Raw genomic sequence first — 22,698 nt, forward strand, 5'->3', positions numbered from 1 at the left:
GAGACATGAGGAGCAGGAGGATGATGAGAAGAGAGAGGAGGAGAGAGAAGGAGGATGGAGGAGAGAAACAGATCAAGCAGCATGATGAGGACACAGAGCCAGCATTAGTAAAGAACAGTGAAGAGGAACAGCATCAAACAGCAGCAGACCAGGGACAGTCAGCACCTTTGATGACAGAAGCATGGCAGAACTCAGTGAAAGCAGGTGTTCTACCTGTTCCTGGACCAGCAGTAATTTTTTGTTTTCAGAAAATGAATAAATGTACAACTTCTTTCAAACATAAATAAAAACACACTCAACTCAAAATGTTAACTGGTCTATGTCTGTGCACATTAGATCAGTAGTAACATTAATAATCACACAATAAGCCAAAAAATATGAGTAGGTGTTTACTTTACGATAGTTTTCCACAGGCAGATTTACCAAAACAGTTGAATAAAACCCTGAAATTATGTTTCTCTGTGCCACCCCAAGATTTTAAGAGGCCCCATCTGGCCACCCCTATGAAACATTTCTAGAGGCAACCCTGCTAACAGACTGCCACTCCGGGTCTCTGAGTAAGACCTTTAACCCCACGCTGCTCCCCAAGTGCCCCACGATGGCAGCCCAATGCTTCCCAAGGGGATGGGTTGAATGCAGAGATAAATTTCTCCAATGTGAGATCAATAAAGTTCCATTATTATTATTATTATTAAGTATATTTGTTTTCCATAATGAACAAACCAGCTACATTGCAACAGCAAAAACACATCAAGATGACTGCCAGGCATGGTAGTGGAGAAGTGATGATTTGGCCTTTTATTTTAAATACTGGATAACTGGATAAATACATGGCAGATGCTTACCCCTTCAGGGGTTTGCACTCTGCTAGTGGGGGAAGGGGAGGGAGGGGGAGTGGGAATGATCTGGGCCTGGATGTCTTTTATCGCTTGTGTGGTGAGTGGTTTGAGTGTTAATGTAGGGGAGGATCACATCTCCGGAGGGGGGGGCGGGGGTTGTGATGGGGGGAAGAGGATTTTAGAAGGGCTTCAGGTCTGGGGGAAGAGGATTTTAGAAGGGCTTCAACGCCCAGGTGGCTTCTGGCTCATTCCTGGCGGCCTCTCCGCGGGGCCCGGCCAGCCAGGGCCTTGCTGGGGCTCCTGTCTGGGGGTTGGGCGCCCCTGGGGCCTCAGATCCCTGGGGCCCAGGGCCGGATTCACTTCAGGGTGGCTGGCTGCCGGAGGAGCCCGCGGACTCATCCCCACGGCTCCCCGGGATGCCGGCATTGCGGTGGTTGGGGGACTTCCTCGGGGCTGTCTCTCCTCCTCCCTTGGTGGGAGTCCGATTTCCTGGGCTGGCTCCTCCTTGGTGCCTTCGCTCTTGGGGTCTCTTTGGGCGTCTGGGGCTTTGGGTCTCCCAGCGCTGGACTCAGTGCTCTGGGGGGGGCGCCTCTTCGGCTCTCCACAACCACTACTGAGCATTTTCTCTATGGATAAATTTATATGCACAAGTGCACTCTCGCGGACGGCTGCAGGTGCTTGGTTCCAGGTGCTCAGAGATTGACTTCCATACAGAAGGCCCATATTCATATCTTCATGTAACATATAGTACATGTCAGACTAAATAATTCTACTTTAGCGATAGTTTCAAGGTGTTGCTTTATTGTATATCTCGTATCATGTCTTTCGGTTGTGCTGTTCTTTTTACATCTCGTTGCAGGTGATGAAGCAGACTGAAAATGTTTTGTCATTGTCTCCTTTCTAGCTCCTCTTTCTTTCATCTTTCATCTTTCCTCTTTTTTTTCTTTTCTTCTTCTGTTTTTCCTCTTCTGTTCTATTTGCATTGCAGTGTCCATATAAACTGTAAAACTCTCTACATAATTATAATAAAGCCATTTATATGCATGAAACAAGTGGAGCATTATGGCAATTGCCATACTGCTACACTTGTGAAAGTAAAATCTTTTGGGCTCTTTTTGGCATCAAAACAATTATTCTTATTGCCACATCGCCACACAGGACACTGTTAAAAAAATACTGGATATGGGCACCTAGGAGTCATTTATTCAACCACGAACTGATCTGTATTAACAATTTGTGTAAAGGCTCAGAACAGAGGCAAGAGGCAAGATAGATAGTAGAATAGCTTAAAGTGTTTATTGAAACAAGCAGAATGGATCTGCAGTGGCAGCTGCAGCGGCTAGGGTGTGTGGGGCAGGAATGTGTATCGGAGAGAATCACAGGATATGATAATCTGTCGAAGGATGTTTATGAGCAAGTGAGTCACTAACCTGGTTTGAAAGTTCAGTCCGTGCCCAGCGGCCCAGCGGACGCTGCCAGATCCAGATGTGGAATCCTAGAAGGCTGCAGAGTTGACAGCAGATAAGATCCAAGCTGACGAAGGAAGGCAGGATAACCAACAGGGTGAAATCAAGAGGCAGATCCAGATTCATTCTACAGAATAATCCAATAGAGGTCCAAAGACAGGCCAGACAAACAGATCATACAGGGGCGGGCAGATAGGCTCAAAGTTCCAAATACAGAAATGGATCAGATTCAGGCAATCAGAACCCTATATAAATGCTACAGAACTCTCAGCACCTAAGACTCAAGATAAATCTGGCACAGGTCGCTGGAACCAAGGAGTTTCAATAGAAGCGGGAGCAGGTGGATCAGGTGAGCAGTGGATGAAAACTGGGCAGAGCTAGACAGATGAATGAAATGAGCAAATTAAGCCAGCCATTAGTGCCAAGATCGTGACAATTTGTTCTTAAATAGAATATGTGGCCATCTGTCAAACAGCTGAAAGTTCCTCCACATCAGATAATGGGACAGGGCAATCATCCTACTGTACAAACCTAATAATGCATTGCAATAGCCCCCATCCAGCCTGCTGCCTGACTGAAATAAGCTGTGCATTTAGAAAATACATTTGCTGTAGGTTGTTCTGCAAGTCATTAAGTACGTAGTACTTAGTTCTTCAAACACACATTTTCTATTTCAGTTCAGGAGAGTATAATATTTGATCATTTACCCTTGAGGTGAGATTTAAATCATAGTAGAACTCAAAAAATATCAACTTTATGATTGCAGTGTTGGTTTTCCGTTCTTGGGAAGCTAGATGATTGATTTTAGCCTTGTTTTTGCTTAATTTTCCAGGAGCTCATGTGAACCCTGCTGTCTCAATAGCCATGGTGATTTTGGGGAAACTTCCTTTGAAGAAATTCCCAGTGTATGTGGTGGCACAGTTCCTTGGAGCATTTGTTGGTTCCTGTGCAGTCTTTGGTTTATATTATGGTGAGTTTAATTTAGAATATGTAATAAAACAAAGAGCAAAGAAATATCACACATTATGTCTATTTTTTTTTATAATAAATGGTTTTGCATTACATTTGCTGAACTAAAATTCCCCCTCTTCAGATGCTTTGATGGACTACACTGGTGGAAAACTCGAAGTTACTGGTGAAAATGCAACAGCCAACATTTTTGCATCTTACCCTGCGAAACATCTCTCACTGCTAAATGGGTTTGTAGACCAGGTGAAATTCAAAACACATTTTTTCAAAAGTAACTTCTCGATATAAAGACACAAATAAGCTAAAATGTTTAAGTTATAATAAGCCATTTACCAGAAAGATGCACTTACACAAAAAACTGAAATAAATGACTACAAATACATTTTTTGGACTCCTTCTAAAAAACAAACAAAAAACCATTAGATTGAATAAAAATTTATATTTTTTGAATTATTTTCTAAAATGTATCCGTCTATCCATGGTGTATTGCAATGTTTACATTGGGAGGTGAAGGTCAGATGCATTTGCTGGCTCGTCAAGCACAGTACTACTGTGCGCTGATACTTTTGGCCATGTGTGAGGTCATTCATCTCAGTATCTCAGTACTAAAAGTAGAAATCTTAAACTGGACCTCGAGCTGCTTTGGTTCTAAGCTCCTGCTTATTGAACTTTTTTTCTAGAAAGAAGATTCTGAATTTCCTTTTCTCCTTAGAGCAGTTAAGACATTTGCAGCTGTCTCTGACTAAGGGATGACAGTGAGGGCCTGTTAAACATATTTTAGAAAAATTGCTACTCAGTTAAGGTTGGTCTATATCTACAGCCAAGGAAGGTAACTTAACATGTTAAACAGAAAAAACAGGATTGTCATTGTAATGAATCAATAAACATTACTCATGTTATAATGGTTACTCACCACACAAAAGGCAATGGTAAAAGTGGTAAAAAAAAAAAAAAAAAAACATCTCTTAAGCTCATGGTTGACCAGTTACACATGATTTTCAGTCTGTGATCCTTTTTGCAGTAAATATACATTTAAAAGCTTTTGCACATCTTTACCGGGTTGTTGACAAGGTACGGCTTCTCTCTCCAGTTTAGTTCTTAAACCTCTTTAGGTCATTGTTTTGCCAAACGCAACTGTTTTATACATGTAGGCAAAGTAGAATAAAGGCACAAATCAAAATAACATTAAATTTCCATTATGGCGAAAGCATGACATATATTCTTTCGTTACAACTTTTCATCATAATGATGCACCTATCTTAATCCAGTCTATGTTTTTTTTTCTTGCATCATTCAATCACAACTGTAAACAGCATCACACTTACCAAAATGGTCAACCACACATTTTTTGACCCTCTGAGCAACAATCTGAATCACTCTTATGGTATTTTCCTTAGCATAATGTTTTTTACACTATTTTAGAAGCTTTCTGAGAGGACTCTGAAAATCTTTGTAAACACAGACCCATATCATTTGCAGGTCAAAACTTTAGCAAAATATGCTTTTCTTGTCATTATGACTCATTATTAAACTGTCATAAAACAGGACAGATAGACCCAGTATTCCAGGTGAGACAGCCAATAGGAAAGTTCATAATGATTATTAAACGAAAACAGAAGCACGTTGCTGAAGAACTGCAACCGCAGCGACTGCAGGTGTGGGGCGCAACCCATCACTGATTCTGTAGAGAGAAACACAGGTAAGTGACCACGATCATCTGAACAGAAGATGATAATTAGAGTGAGTCTCTTACCTGGTTTAACAGTACAGTATAGTCCACTCAGAAACAGCAGATCCATGTTCCAGGAATCCATCAGAGTGCAAAGGCAGGTTCAAAGTCCTGTGTGTCGAGCTTCCAGCTCTGACAGAAACGCACATTGGAGGCAAAATCCAGCAGGAGTCTAACAGAGATTCAGGCGGGCAGACCAGACAGGGCCACTGGATGAAAGGGAACGGAATCAGGAAAACAGAATCACTAGGGAAATGCTGATACGCTCTCACCACTGGTTAGAGAAATAACTCGCCTGAGGACACTGGCTTCAGAATAAACTCCTGACAGGAAAAGGGACAATAACCCTGGAACTAACTAAAATTAACAAAACAGACTGACCGGAGAAACAGAAATCAAACAGGGAACAAACAATGATCCACCCTGATAGCTGGACCTGAGCCCAATATAAGGGAAACCTGCAGGTGGATGAGATTAGTGACAATTGGGAGCTGGAGAGGGTTGAGCATTTGAAAGGCATGAGTAATTATGTGAGCTATCAGTGCAGATCACTTTATGAACCCTTATTTTTACAGACATAGAACAAAAAAAGGTATTAGTGTTTTCAATCATGTTCTCGTGCTGCAACAGATGCTTCATTTTTAAAGAAAAAGGTTCCTTAAGATTAGACAGTCAAATCTTTATTTCTATTTTCATATTATTGGTGAATTTTTGTATTATTTAGCAAATTAATCTTGTATTTCTTTTTAGAATCTGCACTTGAGAAATATATTTTTATTACAGGGAATAATGGAAGTCAAGAAACTGTCATAAAAACCATTAAATAAAGCTTTGCTGGTATTTTTACAAACACTAAATCTTTTTTTTATTTGATATAAACTGTCTGCTGAACAGCTTTTAATTTTTTACATGGTTATGTTTAACACTCTAAGCACAGACCAGTACCAGCCAAAATTCCCACAAGTGGGCTGTTATTTACTCACCTGCCATTTGGGGGACTTCTGTTTCTGGTCATTTTGAAAAAAATAAAAAATAAAATAAATATTTCATTTTACTTTTAAACTGTGTTACCATAATATAACTGAAAATCTAGCTTTTGATTACTTTTTAAAGACATAGCCAAGAGGGGTCCTGGATCTCTCAGCATTGACTACATATAAAAGTGGGGACCTCGTCAAAAAAAAGAAAGAAATGCAGAATAATAAAACATAAAAATGCTAAGTAATATTAAAAATCATATGAAAATTGCATGTGTTTACATCTATCCATCAATCTTCTCCCGCTTATTCTGTCAGGGTCACGGTGGGACTGGTGTCTATCTCAGACAGTCTATGGGTGAAAGGTGGGGTAAATCCGAGATGTGACGCAGGGCATCAAAGAGACACACAAATGCTGTCTTCACTTTTGGTGGTTGAGTCTCCTGAAGAACCCGGCCTATCTGCACTGGGTTCTTCGAAGGCTTTGAAAATAAGGAAGCCGGAAGAGTTCAGCTCCAAAATAGAACAGGTCTAGCCTTCTCCAGCAGTCACGGCACTTCAATCAGCGTGAGCTCTCTGATCTAGCAACCGCGACAATTGACTCACAAAGCATGCAAAGAATGGATGCCGAACTTCTTACTGCTGTTCTGTGTGCTAATTACATTTTTAAAGAGTTTCAGTAGCAGTACCATCGTCGCAGATGTCAGATTTGGAGTCCCCTCACTGCACAGATATTGGAATCTAAGCTTAAAAGTCAACCAAACACATTTGCACAGGGACAGATAGAACCGTTTCATATATATATATATATATATATATATATATATATATATATATATATATATATATATATATATATATATATATATATATATATATATATATATATATATATATATATGTAACCAAAGTTAAGCTGTCTTATGCAGTGTGAAACAGGAATAGAGACCCCTTAATAGGCTTAGAGAAACACAGGGCGTAGGTCATCGCAGCAGAGGAGAGGACTCAAAAACATCCTGTCAAAAAGCACATTAAATAGCTAAAACAAGCTTAGAGGGTGGGTTGGCCACAAGGGCCACTGCCCTTGTCAAACACTTCAAAGATATCAATAGATCCAAATATCTTTTCTTTTACTAATGTTCCCTAAATTCTAAGAACATTTTTTTAACGATCCTTTGATTCTGCTTTGAAGGTCATAGCAACTGGTGCTCTGATTTTGTGCATCCTGGCCATCACTGACAGGAAAAACATCGGCGCCCCAAAAGGCATGGAACCACTCTGCATTGGCTTGATCATAATGGCCATCGGAGTTTCTATGGGTCTGAACTGCGGCTATCCCATAAACCCTGCACGAGACCTTGGCCCACGATTCTTCACCGCTGTGGCTGGGTGGGGCACTGATGTGTTCAGGTAAGTATATGTTTTATTTCATTGGAAACTTATAGAAAAATGCTCTTTTTCCTTCCCCATGAAGAGTAGCACTTCCAGCACCAATTCATATGAATTAATATTTTAAACACAATACATGTTTTAAAAATGACTTTGAGACTTGAGTTAACAAGAACAGCTTTCCCACATATAAATATGAAATATTTAAAAAGTTCAATGCCAAAATAGAACCACTGCATGTCTCCCACGCTTAAACCTCAAAGCTGCATGCAGCTACTATTATTTTCCTTTTAAGTTATCAAAATAATCATCTAAGCCTCAAAAATAGACCTCATGATTGTAATTCCATTTGCTGTACACACTGTGATCACATTTTGTACATAAACAGCTTAATTAAGTGATGTTTTCTATTTCAAAAGCTTTGTAACTAAAGATGCACCTACAGATTCCTCCATTAACAACACTCCCTCAGAAGCAGGTGTAAAGATAAGGTTTATGTAGCCTGACATAGTCCTACTCAATTCTAGTCAGAATATGAGTCTGATACTGCTGATACTGTGATTATGGGGCGTGTTTCGAACGAACCAGGAAAAAAAATGCCTCTGCACTCAATTGGATAGACCTACAACCAATAAGAGCAACGGAGTGCGTGACGGATGTTAAGCAACGCATAGTTGTTGTCAACAAAAATAAAAGCGTGCAGTTGCACGCCTAGAATAAGAAGATGAGCCTTGATCGCGTTTCTCTGTTCCTCTTTTAAAATTAATTTGCTGTCGATATCTTCTAGAACAGACCTTATAGCAGAATCTACACACCTCAACTCTCCAGTGGCAGCCATTGTTGTTGTCACCCAAGCGTGCTTTGGTGACGTGGTTGATTACGTTACTGTTGATCATCTGTCCATCATCTGATAAAGGCCGCCCTGACAATTTGATTGGCCCGCCAGATATTGTGCGAGCATACTCGCGCTACTATTAAGCAATGCCAGACCGAACTTCCCGACCTCAAACGTTGTGGGCGGGACTAAGTTCGGAATGGCACCCAGGCTAAGGTTTATGGGCACTAGGACATGAAAAAGAAAATTAATTAATTAATTGTCTATTAATTGTATAATAACTTTAAATTATTTGTATAAATTCAAACCAAGACCACTTTAAAAAAAAAACTGATTATTTTTGCTCTATGAGATGAACTCTTCAAACAGTTTTTTTAAAACATGTTCATTCCAACATTTCTGCAAACAGTGCTTGAACATCTACAATAATGGAATAACCTAAATTGATTCCCTAAGAACAATCAAACCCATAGAGTTGTCTTTTAAAAGATATGTTTTAATTCAGTGCTATTTAATGATAATTAATATTTCAAATCCCAGCAGTTATTAAATATTTTTCTCTATTTGCTGGAATATGCAGCCATTAATACACATTGTGTTTGTCATGTACTATGCCTATAAAAAAAACCAAATATATTCATCTTAAAATAAAGCCATATACAGAAAGCTTTTCTCCTGGTAGTATGTGCTTAGTCCTTTTTGAGAATGAAAAGAATTTTTGCACCAAGCCCCATCGTTGTAGACTGTTGCCATCTGCTGGCATTACATATGCATTCAACAACATGGCAGTTTCTCATCTCCTGCTTCAAGCAAACACAAACATTCACAATTTATTCTCAGCACTACTTGTCTTATCCCACTTGGCCTTGAAGATTTTTTCAGATTTTTGCTTAACTGACCTTAAACTTTTACGAAAAATTACCTAGAAATAAAAAAGTAAAAGCTGGTGATCTCTTTTTTAACTATAGTTTTACTAAACAGAGTCTTTCCAATTCAGAGCCAATATTGTATGATCAATAGAAGGCTGGGATACATTCCTCTGGTTGCTCTTGTCAGGTTGCCTGGTTTGATCGTTGGTAAATACATGCTGTTTGAGCCTTTGCCCTCATTGGCCGTCATCCTTGACCCCCCCGTACCAATCTTTTTAACCCCTGCCCTTGAAAGCGTCTGTGCATGTCACTGCTTAAATGCATTGAGAGTGGTTGTTATGGTTGTCAAACTGAGAACAAAACACTGCTTGGATAATAAAAGTGCCTTTGGCGAGTCCATACCAGTGCAGGCTGGAGGAAAAGGGATGATCAGTTAATAAGAGGATGTGTAAAAACAGTTGCTTTTTTGGTAAGATTCTATATAAATTGAAATCTAACTACTTAATTTAAAAGATATTTTTCCTGAATTGGTCCTTCAACTACCTTAAGATTAACAGATACAATATGTGAATCACTTCCTACCAAAACAATGTATGTTAATGTATAGTATTTTCAGGATGTGCTCATAAAATAGTTGTAACCTAGAGAGCGTCAATCCCCTGAGCTGATCATCTTAGATTTAAGACTATAATCCAGACGTCTCCCTTCTTCAGGTTCCTGACTACCCACAGAGGAGACAAAGTCTGCTCAGCCCAACTGTTTACATTTGTTCATCAATCCTTTTACCTCCATTAAAGGCTCAGGTGATGACACTGATCTGCCGTCCTCAGTAATCTCCGTCGGGCTCAAATAATACGTTTAAAGTGAATCAGAATGAGGACACATGACGGACAGACAGAGCTTCTAAGGGCTACACTGTTATCTGGGATAAGATAATGAGAAGGTGGGGTCAAAAATCTTAATTTATCTTGATACTATAAACCCTTATATTGAGGTATCTTAGACCCATTTCAGTTTAAATGGCATTAACTTCTATCTGAACAACACCTCCTTTGAGGAAGTTTATACTTGATTTTTGCTCAACATTTTTCCAGTGTACCATAGTTTATGCCCTAAAACACAGATACTTATAACCATCTCTCCTCCACAGAAGACTTTGAGGGAGAACTAGGAACACACCAAGCCATTTGCCTATAGTCACCCAAGCTTCATTCCTTCCCCTTTCCCCCCACATGGCAGACAAGATGTAAAATCTGTCAGTGACATTATGTAGCAAGCCAGCACCCGTCTCAATTTTTTTTTTAAATTTTCTCTTAGATATCTTTTTTGAAATCTCTATAGATGCATGTGTTATTAAATAAGAAGAGCAACAGGACCAAATAACATTTCAAACTTAGACCACTGGGGAGTTCTGTTTTCAGAAGATGGCACCCGTGGGCAACACTTTGGCACCCCTTTAAAGTCCCCTTAGCAACTTGAAGGAAAAAGTACCAACAAAAAAATAATATTATTATTTTGATTTAATTTCACAACTATTAAATACTGTAAAAATGGGTATTCTAAATAAAATACTAAAGTTATTCTGAAAATTAATTAAAAACAAGGGCAAAAGAAATGCCGTAAACTTAAATATCTGGTAAAGTTTTAGACATTTATTTTAATATATCCAAATTCAATAAGCACCTTAATAATATTCAAAGATTGTATCAAGGTAATTTGACATACTAACATAATGATATTTACTAAGCCCCTGGTTTGCTTTTTGGAGTGCATGGTGGAAGTGCCTATGCTTCTCAAATAAACATTTTGTTTTTTGTTACACATTTTATATGTTTGTAAAAGCTACATGCATAACTGATCGCTGGATTCCATGCATTTTTATAAAGCAAGTAGTTAAATCCCTTTAACTCAATGAGTTAGAGCAGGAGTCGGCAACCCGTGACTCTAGAGCCAATTGCAACTCTTTAGCGCCCCCCTTGAGGCTCCCTGGAGCTTTTTCATAAATGTATGAAAAATAGATTTTTTTGGTTTGTTTATTTTAATATGGTGTGTGGGAGCTCAAACAGACGGTAGTAAGGTTTCCCAATGCTGTAAACATTTGTATAAAAAATACATTTAAACAATATATGTAAACATTTATTTCAGCGGAAATGTGTGTCATAGATATCAGTGGTCAAAGCCTGCAACACGTGTCAGCGCAGCACAGTGCCAGGCAAAGAAATCCAATAATTTTATCCCAAAGGGATAAAAAGGAAGATACCTGATGAAAACAGGGGATTCAAAGAAGAATGGACCAAATTATTTGCTTTCCTTTACAATGCGGAAGGATTGCCACCATTTTTGCTTTGGCATGAACATTTTTCAAATAATAAAAATAGTCATTTAGAAAGGCATTTCCAGGGAAGGCTAAATTTGCAGCCGATCACAATGTTGTTTGTGAGAGAAAGAATGCGATTGCAGAACTTCTGGATAAATTAGAGGAGAGCAAAGATAGATTTAAGAAGTGGATTGTATGCTGATGAAGGTTCTCAGTCATCCAGGTCATAGTCATTCCGTAAAAATTCAAAAAATATCCACTGGACTTGGTTTTCAAGATTTGACCAGAGGACCAGAATGTCCATATTCTGGATAAAGAAAATAGATGGTTTGAGAGGGGCGTGAAGGAAGCCATCTATGTTAAGAGAGAAAAACCAACTTTAAACAGAGGTGGTGGACTCAGATTCCAGCTTCCAAAAACATACAATTCAATCATAGACATGATCCCTTCCAGATATCACCAAACCCCCCACCCCATCACAGAGGAACGAGGGACCTACCCGCTCCAGCCGGTGAACAATACCTCCTTAACGACCAACCCTTAACAATCATAGACAGGTTTCAGGTATTACAGGAGACAATCCCCCCCCCTTAATGGCAATCCCCCCTTTAACGACCGACCCCTAGAATCATAGACAGGTTCAGATATTACAGGCTAACGATGGAACTAACGACCCATTCATCGGTTACCATTGCATGTTTCCAAGCGATACAAGGCGTTGTCTATATAAGACTCAAACTCACTGCGGATCCAGACATTTGAATTGAGAAAGCTTCCTGGAGAGGTGGCGAAACGTCTTCAAATCTTGAAAACCAAGTCCAGTGGATATTTTTTGAATTTTTACGGAAAGAAGTGGATTGCATCTCCAAACTCCACTACTGCTGCTAGTTTTGTTTCAAGCAGGAAAAAAAACGTCAACAGCTCAGACAGGTAGCCCGTTGATGCAGGCGTGTGAACTTTCTTCCTTTTTTTCCCCAAATCCTAAAAACATAAATCACACCAAGGAACGCTGCATGGTGACGGATGCATGTGTGATTTCGGGGTTAGAGAGCTCTACTCTGATGGATGTCATTTCCTGCTTGGTTCCACATGACTCAATCAACTCCTCCCAACAGAAACACGTCCACCATAGAAAGATTCCTTTATCGTGTTTCTATCATTTTACCAATGCATCAAAATTTAACCCGCGCAATGGGAGCGTTCACTGCCCTTCCCTCTCCTCATGCTACTATGTGACATTTGCTCCAGGACTAACATTTAATCATGGATGCTTATTATATAATGACAGTGAGACCTGGAGGGGCATGGTTGGGAGGAATGGCCGCCCTGATCTGAACTCGAGTGGTGTTCTGTTGTTGGACTTCTGTGCTCGTCATGGATTGTCCATAACGAACACCATGTTCAAGCATAAGGGTGTCCATATGTGCACATGGCACCAGGACACCCTAGGCCGCAGTTCGATGATCGACTTTGTCATCGTTTCATCGGACTTGCGGCCGTATGTCTTGGACACTCGGGTGAAGAGAGGTGCTGAGCTTTCCACTGACCACTACCTGGTGGTGAGTTGGCTCCGGTGGTGGGGGAGGATGCCGGTCAGACCTGGCTGGCCCAAACGTGTTGTGAGGGTCTGCTGGGAACGTCTGGCCGAGTCCCCTGTTAGGCGGAGCTTTAACTCCCATCTCCGGCAGAACTTCGAACACATCCCGGGGGAGGTGGGGGACATTGAGTCCGAGTGGACCATGTTCCGTTCCTCCATTGTTGAGGCGGCTTATCTGAGCTGCGGCCGCAAGGTTGTCGGTGCCTATCGTGGCGGCAACCCTCGAACCCGTTGGTGGACACCTCCGGTGAGGGATGCTGTCAGGTTGAAGAAGAAGGCCTATTGGGCCTTTTTGGCCTGTGGGACTCCGGAATCAGCTGATGGGTACCGGCGGGCGAAGCGGCATGCGGCTCGGATGGTTGCTGAGGCAAAAACTCGGGTGTGGGAGGAGTTTGGAGAGGCCATGGAGAAAGACTTCCGCACGGCTCCGAAGCGATTCTGGTCCGCCATCCGGCGTCTCAGGAGGGGAAAGCGGTGCAGCACCAACACTGTTTATAGTGGGGATGGTGTGCTGCTGACCTCGACTCGGGACGTTGTGGGTCGGTGGGCGGAATACTTCGAAGACCTCCTCAATCCCACCAACATGTCTTCCATTGAGGAAGCTGGGCCTGGGGACTCTTGACTGGGCTCTCCAATCTCTGTGGGCGAGGTCGCCGTGGTGGTTAAAAAGCTCCTCGGTGGCAGGGCCCCGGGGGTGGATGAGATCCGCCCGGAGTTCCTCAAGGTCCTGGATGTTGTAGGGTTGTGTTGGCTGACGCGACTCTTCAACATTGCATGGACATCGGGGGCAGTCCCCCTGGATTGGCAGACTGGGGTGGTGGTCCCCCTATTCAAAAAGGGGGACCGGAGGGTGTGCTCCAATTACAGGGGAGTCACACTCTTAAGCCTCCCCGGCAAGGTCTATTCGGGGGTGCTGGAGCGGAGGGTCCGTCGGATAGTCGAACCTCGGATTCAGGAAGAGCAGTGTGGTTTCCGTCCTGGTCGTGGAACGCTGGACCAGCTCTATATCCTCAGGGTCCTGGAGGGTGCATGGGAGTTCGCCCAACCAGTCTACATGTGCTTTGTGGACTTGGAGAAGGCGTTCGACCGTGTCCCTCGGGGGGCCCTGTGGGGGGTTCTCCGGGAGTACGGGGTGCCGGGCCCTTTGATACGGGCTGTCAGGTCCCTGTATGACCGGTGTCAGAGTCTGGTCCGCATTGCCGGCAGTAAGTCGGGCTCGTTTCCGGTGAGAGTTGGACTCCGCCAGGGCTGCCCTTTGTCACCGATTCTGTTCATTACCTTCATGGACAGAATTTCTAGGCGCAGCCAAGGTGTTGAGGGGATCCGTTTTGGTGGCCTTAGGATTGCGTCTCTGCTTTTCGCAGATGATGTGGTCCTGTTGGCTTCATCAGGTCGTGATCTGCAGCTCTCGCTGGATCGGTTCGCAGCCGAGTGTGAAGCGGCCGGGATGGGGATCAGTGCCTCCAAATCCGAGGCCATAGTCTTGAGCCGGAAAAGGGTAGAGTGCCTTCTCCGGGTCAGGGGGGGTGTCCTGCCCCAAGTGGAGCAGTTTAAGTATCTTGGGATCTTGTTCACGAATGAGGGAAGAAGGGAGCGGGAGATCGGCAGGCGGATTGGTGCAGCGTCTGCCGTGAAGCGGGCGCTGTACCGGTCCGTCATGGTGAAGAGAGAGCTGAGTCAAAAAGCGAAGCTCTCGATTTACCGGTCGATCTACGTTCCTACCCTCATCTATGGTCATGAACTCTGGGTCATGACCGAAAGAACGAGATTGCGGATACAAGCGGCCGAAATGGGTTTCCTCCGTAGGGTGGCTGGGCTCTCCCTTAGAGATAGGGTGAGAAGCTCGGTCATCCGGGAGGGACTCGGAGTAGAGCCGCTGCTCCTCCACGTTGAGAGGAGCCAGTTGAGGTGGCTTGGGCATCTGTTTAGGATGCCTCCTGGACGCCTCCCTGGTGAGGTGTTCCGGGCACGTCCCACCGGGGGGAGGCCCCGGGGAAGACCCAGGACACGCTGGAGAGACTATGTTTCTCGGCTGGCCTGGGAACGCCTTGGGGTTCCTCCTGAAGAGCTGGAAGAAGTGGCTGGGGAGAGGGAAGTCTGGGCCTCCCTTCTTAAGCTGCTGCCCCCGCGACCCGACCCCGGATAAGCGGAGGAAGATGGATGGATGGATGGATGCTTATTATATATTTAGGCCCACATAGTCCTTTTCTATAGTAGGATAATACACATAGAGCCCATATTGCCATGCGAGGTTTATAGAAGACTTGTATATTTTTGCGGCTCCAGAGAGATTTGTTTTATGTTTTTTTTTTTTTTTGGTCCAATATGGCTCTTTGAGCAGTTTGGGTTGCTGACTCCTGAGTTAGAGGGTTGACCTCTCTTGGATTGCCAACAGTATTTGTCAGAGTAATAGCCTGCTTTATACTTTAAAAGTTTTTTGGTATAAGTTGCAAAATGGCAAAGAAACTTTTCACAGGGATAGAGTTTGCAAAATGTTTACCATTTGGAGTATTTTTAGCATAGCATAGATCAGTAAAGAAAGCATATGCTGGTTCATGTGTGGCTGTAATAATCTGTCCTATCATTGTTGTGTGCAGAGCCGGGGGCTGCTGGTGGTGGATCCCTGTAGTAGGACCCATGGTTGGTGGAGCTGTTGGTGCTGGGATTTACTTCCTCCTCATTGATTTGCACCAACCGGAGCCTCAGAAACAGGAAAACAACGTTCGGGACAAATATGAAAGCATTACTCTGACTTAAAGTAAAGAATCTAAGCAAAAATGCATTAAGATTCCAAAAAAAAAAAAAAATTTAAAACAATCCACTGGACTTTGTTTCCAAGTTTGAAGACGTTTCGCTTTCCATCCAAAAAAATTAATTAAGAAAATCTGAAAAGATATACCTTTTCAATAAAGCCATTTGAATGAATTCATATCCCAGTCAGTCCTGATTTTCAATGGATTCTTCAAGTTGCTGCAGTATTTTTGATGACAAACAATCAACACAGGATTCAGTATTAAAATGTGACCATTTATTATGGAAATTTGTTTCTGTGCATTTTTTATTTAATAACTTTCAAGGGTAGGAGAGACTTTACTTTTTTTACTTTGTATTTTTCATGCACATTAAAGGTACTTGTTTGTTGCTTTATTAGGTCTGAAATAGTTCTGCTTTTATTTTAAGTCTGCCGTAAATACAAATAGTAATAACTATTTTTCCAGATATTTTTGGGGGGGTTACTTCTTAAAACTAGGGTACATTTCTCATTTAGGAAAATGTTTGGTGTTCAGTCAAAACTGTTTCACAGTGTTAAGAACAATTACAGCTCAGGACATTTAAGCCTTCGCTGGATTAAAGGATAATTTTGGGCTATTTTTGTTTGTCTACATATGTACAGATGTAGCGGTTTAAAAGTTCCCCTTTAGGCCAAAAGACAGCCGAATGGCCTCTGATTTTTGCCAACTTCCCTCCAAATTCCAGCCGCTGGAGTGGCTCCCCTCTTTCTGCTGCAAGTGTCAATGTTTACTGTAATTGCAGCCATTTATTGAAATATAGGGTATTTCAGGGATACAATCTGGCTGCTAGGGGTATTGCCTGACTGACAGCATCATCACAGGGGATTTACCCTCACGGATCTGCTGGGTACCAGCGAAGAACCTGCCAAGGATGAGTCAAAGACCTATCATGGGGAATTTTTTAACCGCTACTACTGTAAAATCAAAAATTATAGCCTGGCCAACTGGACTGATACGACGTATACATGGTGTGTCAGTCTGGTAAAGGGCTTATAAAGCTTGATTAGAGTGGCTGGACTAACAGGGTTAGCCCCATCATGTTAGAACCATTCAGATAACTACAGATGTGATTCAAAACCTACAAGGGACACATTAGGTTTTTGTAATTTCATAGTCTGTAAAACATATCAAGCTGTCAAAGAATTTCTCCATTGAATGATTTTCTGCCAATTGAACCTAAATAATCTGAGCATATAAGGTCTGCTTTACTTTTTGTTGCATTTACTATGTTGCGGCCGCCAGCTTTTTGTTATGCTAGCAGACATGCGCTGCTGCCTTATGGGTAATTCTGCCACTGAGAGTCATGCATCGTAAAGTCCAACCTCCCTTGCTGTGATTGGTCCGGCCAAATCCAGAATGAATGACGCTTTGTGTAATTCAGTCTGGCTGGTCAGGCTACTAAAATGTAACAATAACAAAAGAAGCAATACTGCGTGGAAGAGCAAAAATGTGAAACAATTAATCCCAATAAATGTGTTTGTAAGTTTTGAATTTAGTCTTGGGCGAAAGCTAAAAAAAAAGAAGATGCTGTGACAAAAACTTTAAGTGAGCATTTGTCTATGTATGAATTCCTCATTTATGAGCTTTTACTGTAGGATACTGATTTTACAGCAGCCCCAGTGGTTGTTTTATTAAACTTTCAGCATTAATCGGCAGCATTTATTCCTAGAGTTTGTTTTTAAATTGTTTGTTAATTGATAATAAGTACACCAGTGTAAAGATGTTTTGATTGTAGGAATTAAAGTAATACGTTTTTTCCTGATCAATAAGCAAAGGGAAATCACAAAATATATTATTTGTCCCTTTTTTTGTAAGTTAAAGTACACAAATAGATATGGACTAGATTTCTTTTCTGTCTATTTCTGTGGATATTATGGATTTACCTGACTTAAACATTTATAATGTTGACATTATTTGCTAACTTTTTGCATGGCTTAAATTTTGTTTTAGAAAACTGAACTGGACTTAATACCAGGTTCACTTTATTGTCTAAAAAGCATGGATTATATAGTCTAGGAAAAACAGATGCCATTTGTTGTAAAACACAAGAATTTGAAATGTTAAACGTATGTATTGTAGATCTGTGCAAATAAAAGTTATCTTTCCACTTCCATATGCTTTTGTTGTCTTGTTAAATATAAGAATAGAATATGAAAAAAATGAAGTCAAAATACTTCAGTACTTCATGGGCTAACAATCTTCCAGGGTGTACCCACCTTTCGCTCTTAGATTGCTGGAAATAAGCCACCATGAAGACATGCAGAAGAAGAGGGATGGATATATGAAAGTCAAAATAGTCGGGGAAACTTTAGAGAAATAACGTTCACCTATTTTTTTAGACCCATTTAAAAAGCTGTAAAAACATAACTTCACTGTACACCTATTCCCAGCACAAGTTTCCTCAATGATTTCATACTTTTGAAGATTCATATACTATCTTATGGTGTTCAAAATTACATTTTCTGGTTTAAACCTTAAAAAGAAAAGTTCTATGAGTTTATTTGGGAGTGATAAGCCTTTATCTTTTGGCTCAGTGCATGCATTAATTCTAGAATAAATGTTTCATTACCATTTGTCGGTACAAGCAGATCTAGTAGAGAGGCCTGGAAGACAAAGGGCCTGATCTTCAACAGATTTGCATGTCAAATAACAGGTGCAAACTGGTTTGTATGTGCAGAGCAGATCTTTAAAGATGGTGCAAAGGGATTTGATTTCACAATTCATCAGGAAGCAAGCACAAGCCGTTCTTTTGCGTGGGCAGATCATATTCCAATTATCAAATTACACAAATTAATGGGTAGAGGATATGCAAATGGTTATTTGCAAATGCAACTGTGACCAAGTGTTAAGTGATTTTCTAAATTGGAAACCTATTTGCGGCTACAGTTTTTGTTTCTTTTTGGTGGACGCAAACTGGTTCGCATTTGCGCAGCATCTTTGTATATCACCCAAAATACGCCGACTTATTGCACATACAAAGAAAAAAGAAGATTGGTCCAATGCAGTTTAGCACCTTTTATTTAGAATATTTGACGATCAGAACCACCTTCAGAACAAGGAGCTCTGCTTTAAACCAGAGGGGGGCAGCAGTGATACCCTCAAGTAGACTAGTCTAACTAAAGATTTTAATTATAGGTGTAATTAACCCTGAACTGATCTCAACAATAGAAAAATTATTAAAATTCAAACACTAAAATAGTAAATACACAATTTATGCTATTTTTAGAACGAGTTGTGTGGTTTGGGCGAAAAGGGAAAATGTTTCTCTGAAAGAATTCCAGGAGTTTTTATTTAACTAAAGATAAAGAACAACTGCCTCACTCATCCTAAATGTTATTATACAGAACCATGAATTATTACTTTAAATCGAATATAGGTATACATGTGTGTACACATTTATTAGGAAGGGCTATAGAAAATCCTGATCTTCTGGGATTTATTTGGAAAACATGTATTTTTTCCCCTATGTCAAAGTCTAATTTCTTAGACTTAGAGACTTAGAAAACATTTATTGTCATTTTGTATACACAGAGTGTATACAAAACAACATTTTGTTTTGTAGATCTCTCATGCATTTCAATTTTCTTAAAGTGCAGCAGTGAACAAATGTAAACATTGTGAGAGAAAAGACATGGTGCAAAAAATGCAATGACATGGTCAGTTTCATGCTGGGTCTGTGACATGATTTAGAGTTTTGTCAACAATTTAGCTGTCTGATGGCAGTGGAGAAGAAGCTGTTTTGGAATCTGCTGGACCTGCATCCAATGTTTCGAAGCCTCTTCCCAGAGGGCAGCAGGAAGAACAGTCCATGGTGGGGGTGTGAGGGGTCATTGATGATGTTACGGGCTCGGGACACGCAGCGCTGGGATAAAATATCTTTAATAGAGGGAAGAGGAGCCCCGATGTTCTTCTCTGCTCTTCTCACCACTCTCCTCACCTTCTTCCAATCTGTGGCGCTACAACCTCCACACCACACGGGGAGACAGCTGGTCAGAATGCTTTCTATGGTGCTTCTGTAGAGGTTCGTGAGGATGGGTGAGGGCAGGTGGGATCTCCTCATCCTCTGCAGGAAGTACAAGCGCTTTTGTGCCCCAGTGTGATTAGTTTAGATCAGAGGTTCCCGAACTATTTGGGTATTTATTGGAATACAAATATTTCTTATAGATATGATCCATTGGTGTAGCATTAATAAAAACAGCATCAAAAGCTATTGTAATTGGTCTTGTGTATTTCTAAGTGATGCTCTTTGTCTTTAAACATATATACATGCCTTGTCGTTATTTTTGGTGTAGTTTCTACAGAGGATCTTAAAACATGATAGTTGTTAACCAGAAACCGCAAATAGGCTCAACACCACAATTTCTAGAGTCACTGGTGTAGATCATCCCTGAACTGATTTTGTGACCTTTTTTCAGCCAACCTTTGATGCAAATTGATCCCTGCCTGGCCAGCTCTCTGACATTTTTCTGACATTCCAGTCACTGACCTGTGTTTTCTACCTCTGCAGTGAATCCAGTTACCCGCCCCGATGCCGATCACCTGCCCTGCTGAGTTATTTGTTCTAAATAAAGCTTGTTGAAATGTGAATCCACAATATGTGAATATTGGGTCCAAGTTTCTGAGGTTGTTACAGTAGCTTTTATTATGCCTATAGGCGAAACACCTTAAGTCACATGTTCATGTTAGAATAAGGCCATATACAGCAAGTTTTTGTCCTGATGGTGTTTACTCAGTCCTTTTTTAAGTCTGAAAAAAAATTGTTGCAGTGATAATATGCCTTATTGGAAATCAGTCTGCGGATAATGGGACACATTTCACATCAGATACCTCAAGACAAGTGGAGAACGATATTGGAATCAGACATGGATTCGGAGCAGCCTACCATCCAGCCTCTTAAGGGCAAGTTGAAAAAGTGAATCGCACCAAGAACAATTAGCAAAATTTTGTGCTGACACAAAAATGACTTGGATGGACCATCCCCCTTAGTGATGCTTTTCATACAATCATCACCCACAGAGCGCATGGGATTGACCCCCTCATGAGCTTCTGACAGGAAAGAAAATGCCCTTTCCATTGACCTCCTCCATGCAGTCCAGGACTACCCCCACACTAGATAGGCACAGGGAGGAAGTAATGGACTATGATCAACAGTTGCAGTCTGCTGTCAGACTTTTGTCCAACAATGTAAAGGAAGCCTAGTCCAGAGAAACGGTGGGAGAGACCCCCGAACAGCTGGCCTCTGGAGACTGGATATACAGGTTTTCCAGAGGGCTTGCAAGGACCCCAGGTGGATAGGACATTTCAAAGTGTCCAACCTCACAGTATGAGTGTTATGGTGTTGGTTTTGTTCAAGTTTTGTATTTGAGTTCTTAAATATTTCCTGTTTGCCGTCTTGTGTCGGTCTTCTTTTCCCTAGCTCCCTTCTTGCCCCTGTTCACACCTGCTCCCAACCTGCTAATTAGCCTGGTCTTTGTTTCTTTCTCCCATATAATCTCCCATTCAGTCACTCTTTGACGGATTGTTGTAAATTCTTTGCCCCCTTGTAAGTATTCCTGGTTCCCTATTTTTGTGGATTCTAAGGATTTATGTTTTGGAATTTTTGCTTCTGTTACCCTTTTGTTATTAAACCTTTAAGTAACCACCTTAAGCTTTTGTGTCTGCATTTGGGTCCTGTCAAACCACCACCCCCACTTGAAAGTACAGGTTTGGTTGGACGAGGACCAAACTAAGGTGAGCAAGCCTTTGCATAAAACACATTGCAGGAAAAGTGAGCCGCCCTCGGAAAGGAACCTCAGAGAAATCAGAGAGCACCTGGGGTATATTAGGGAGAATGTGACAAATCAGGATGTTGACGCACTGTGAAGGGAGGGCAAACGGAGGGGCCCTGGTCAAGAACCTCATCACTGTGACATGGGGATCCAGGGTGAGTATAAAGCGGGAGACCTTCAGGTATGTTGATGCTGCTGTACATAGAATAAAACACGACAACCATACACCACAGATAATCTCTGGTCCATGTGTCAGGGAATATAGGGGTGTGGAGTTAAGTTACACACTCTGGGGAGTTCAGTAACTTTTCAGTTTGATCTCTGCAATGTCATAGATTGTGGGGTGAATCCTGGCGGGTGTATGATGTTTTCATGTGCCGTTTCAGATGGGGAGCTACATATGGGGGACAATGGTTCCCCTAGGTGGAGCTATGTGGGCTGGAACACTAGACCCGGGGGGTACACAGCGCCACAAACTGGCAAGTTAAAACAGATACAGGAGCAGAACATTGGGCTGCTATGTGCCAGGCTGAACACCTCGTCAGACCACAGCTTGATAAAGGTTAATCCCCATTTACTCACAGTGACTGGCCTTAAGGGAAAATATGCATTACTGTGGAAGTAACCCTCTTGATAATTGTCAGTAGCAAGGGGGTCTTAAATGGTCTATTCAGGCTTAACTTGTTGGACTTATCTCAGCTTGAATCACACTCAGGAATTGATGAGCCATTATCAAATATGTTTGAGTCACGGTTTGGAAACTCAGGAAACCTTTTCGTGAGTATATTCACTTGAACCATTATTGTAGCTGCTGTAATAGCAGTTTGTGTGTACTGTTGCGCAGTATTCGTGCTCTCATCCTCTGATGCATAGATAGAGCCACTGGCTCTCTTTATGGTAGCAAATTGGGTGCAACAGCCACCTACCAGATGCCACTGACACTATTCCATGATGTCAGAGGAGATTTTGAACGCTATGCTTTTAGGCTCGTTTTTTTTTTATCATGCACAATCACTTTTTGGGTTGTTTTTTTTTTAGACTTGTGATACACTAGGGTCCTTTCTGCAAGCGCACACAGACGACCCACCTGAGAGATCGCGTTCAGTACCTTGAGCTAGAGCAAGGTTTTTTTTTTTACCTGAACTAATGTG

At 41.5% G+C, this 22,698-nt stretch overlaps 1 protein-coding gene across 1 annotated transcript; it reads left to right on the forward strand.

Annotated features, from left to right (window-relative positions):
• The first annotated feature begins 3,114 nt into the window (after positions 1 to 3,114).
• aqp9b (aquaporin 9b) lies at positions 3,115 to 17,892 on the forward strand. The gene is made up of 4 exons (XM_038303490.1): positions 3,115 to 3,275; positions 3,399 to 3,517; positions 7,173 to 7,390; positions 15,585 to 17,892. Exons 1-4 carry the CDS (start codon positions 3,170 to 3,172, stop codon positions 15,742 to 15,744), a joined length of 603 nt encoding a protein of 200 aa, XP_038159418.1. The 5' UTR covers positions 3,115 to 3,169; the 3' UTR covers positions 15,745 to 17,892.
• Positions 17,893 to 22,698: the final 4,806 nt, after the last annotated feature.

Source organism: Cyprinodon tularosa, unplaced genomic scaffold (assembly GCF_016077235.1).
Source record: "Cyprinodon tularosa strain WSP-4 unplaced genomic scaffold, ASM1607723v1 ctg510, whole genome shotgun sequence".
Lineage (NCBI taxonomy): Eukaryota > Metazoa > Chordata > Actinopteri > Cyprinodontiformes > Cyprinodontidae > Cyprinodon > Cyprinodon tularosa.

Excerpts from the sequence above, each read along its gene's own strand:
- aqp9b (XM_038303490.1), top strand. The coding sequence starts at position 3,170 with ATGGTGATTTTGGGGAAACTTCCTTTGAAGAAATTCCCAGTGTATGTG. Across the intron at positions 3,276-3,398 it reads AGTCTTTGGTTTATATTATG|ATGCTTTGATGGACTACACT; the intron begins GTGAGTTTAATT and ends CCCCCTCTTCAG. Across the intron at positions 3,518-7,172 it reads TAAATGGGTTTGTAGACCAG|GTCATAGCAACTGGTGCTCT; the intron begins GTGAAATTCAAA and ends TCTGCTTTGAAG.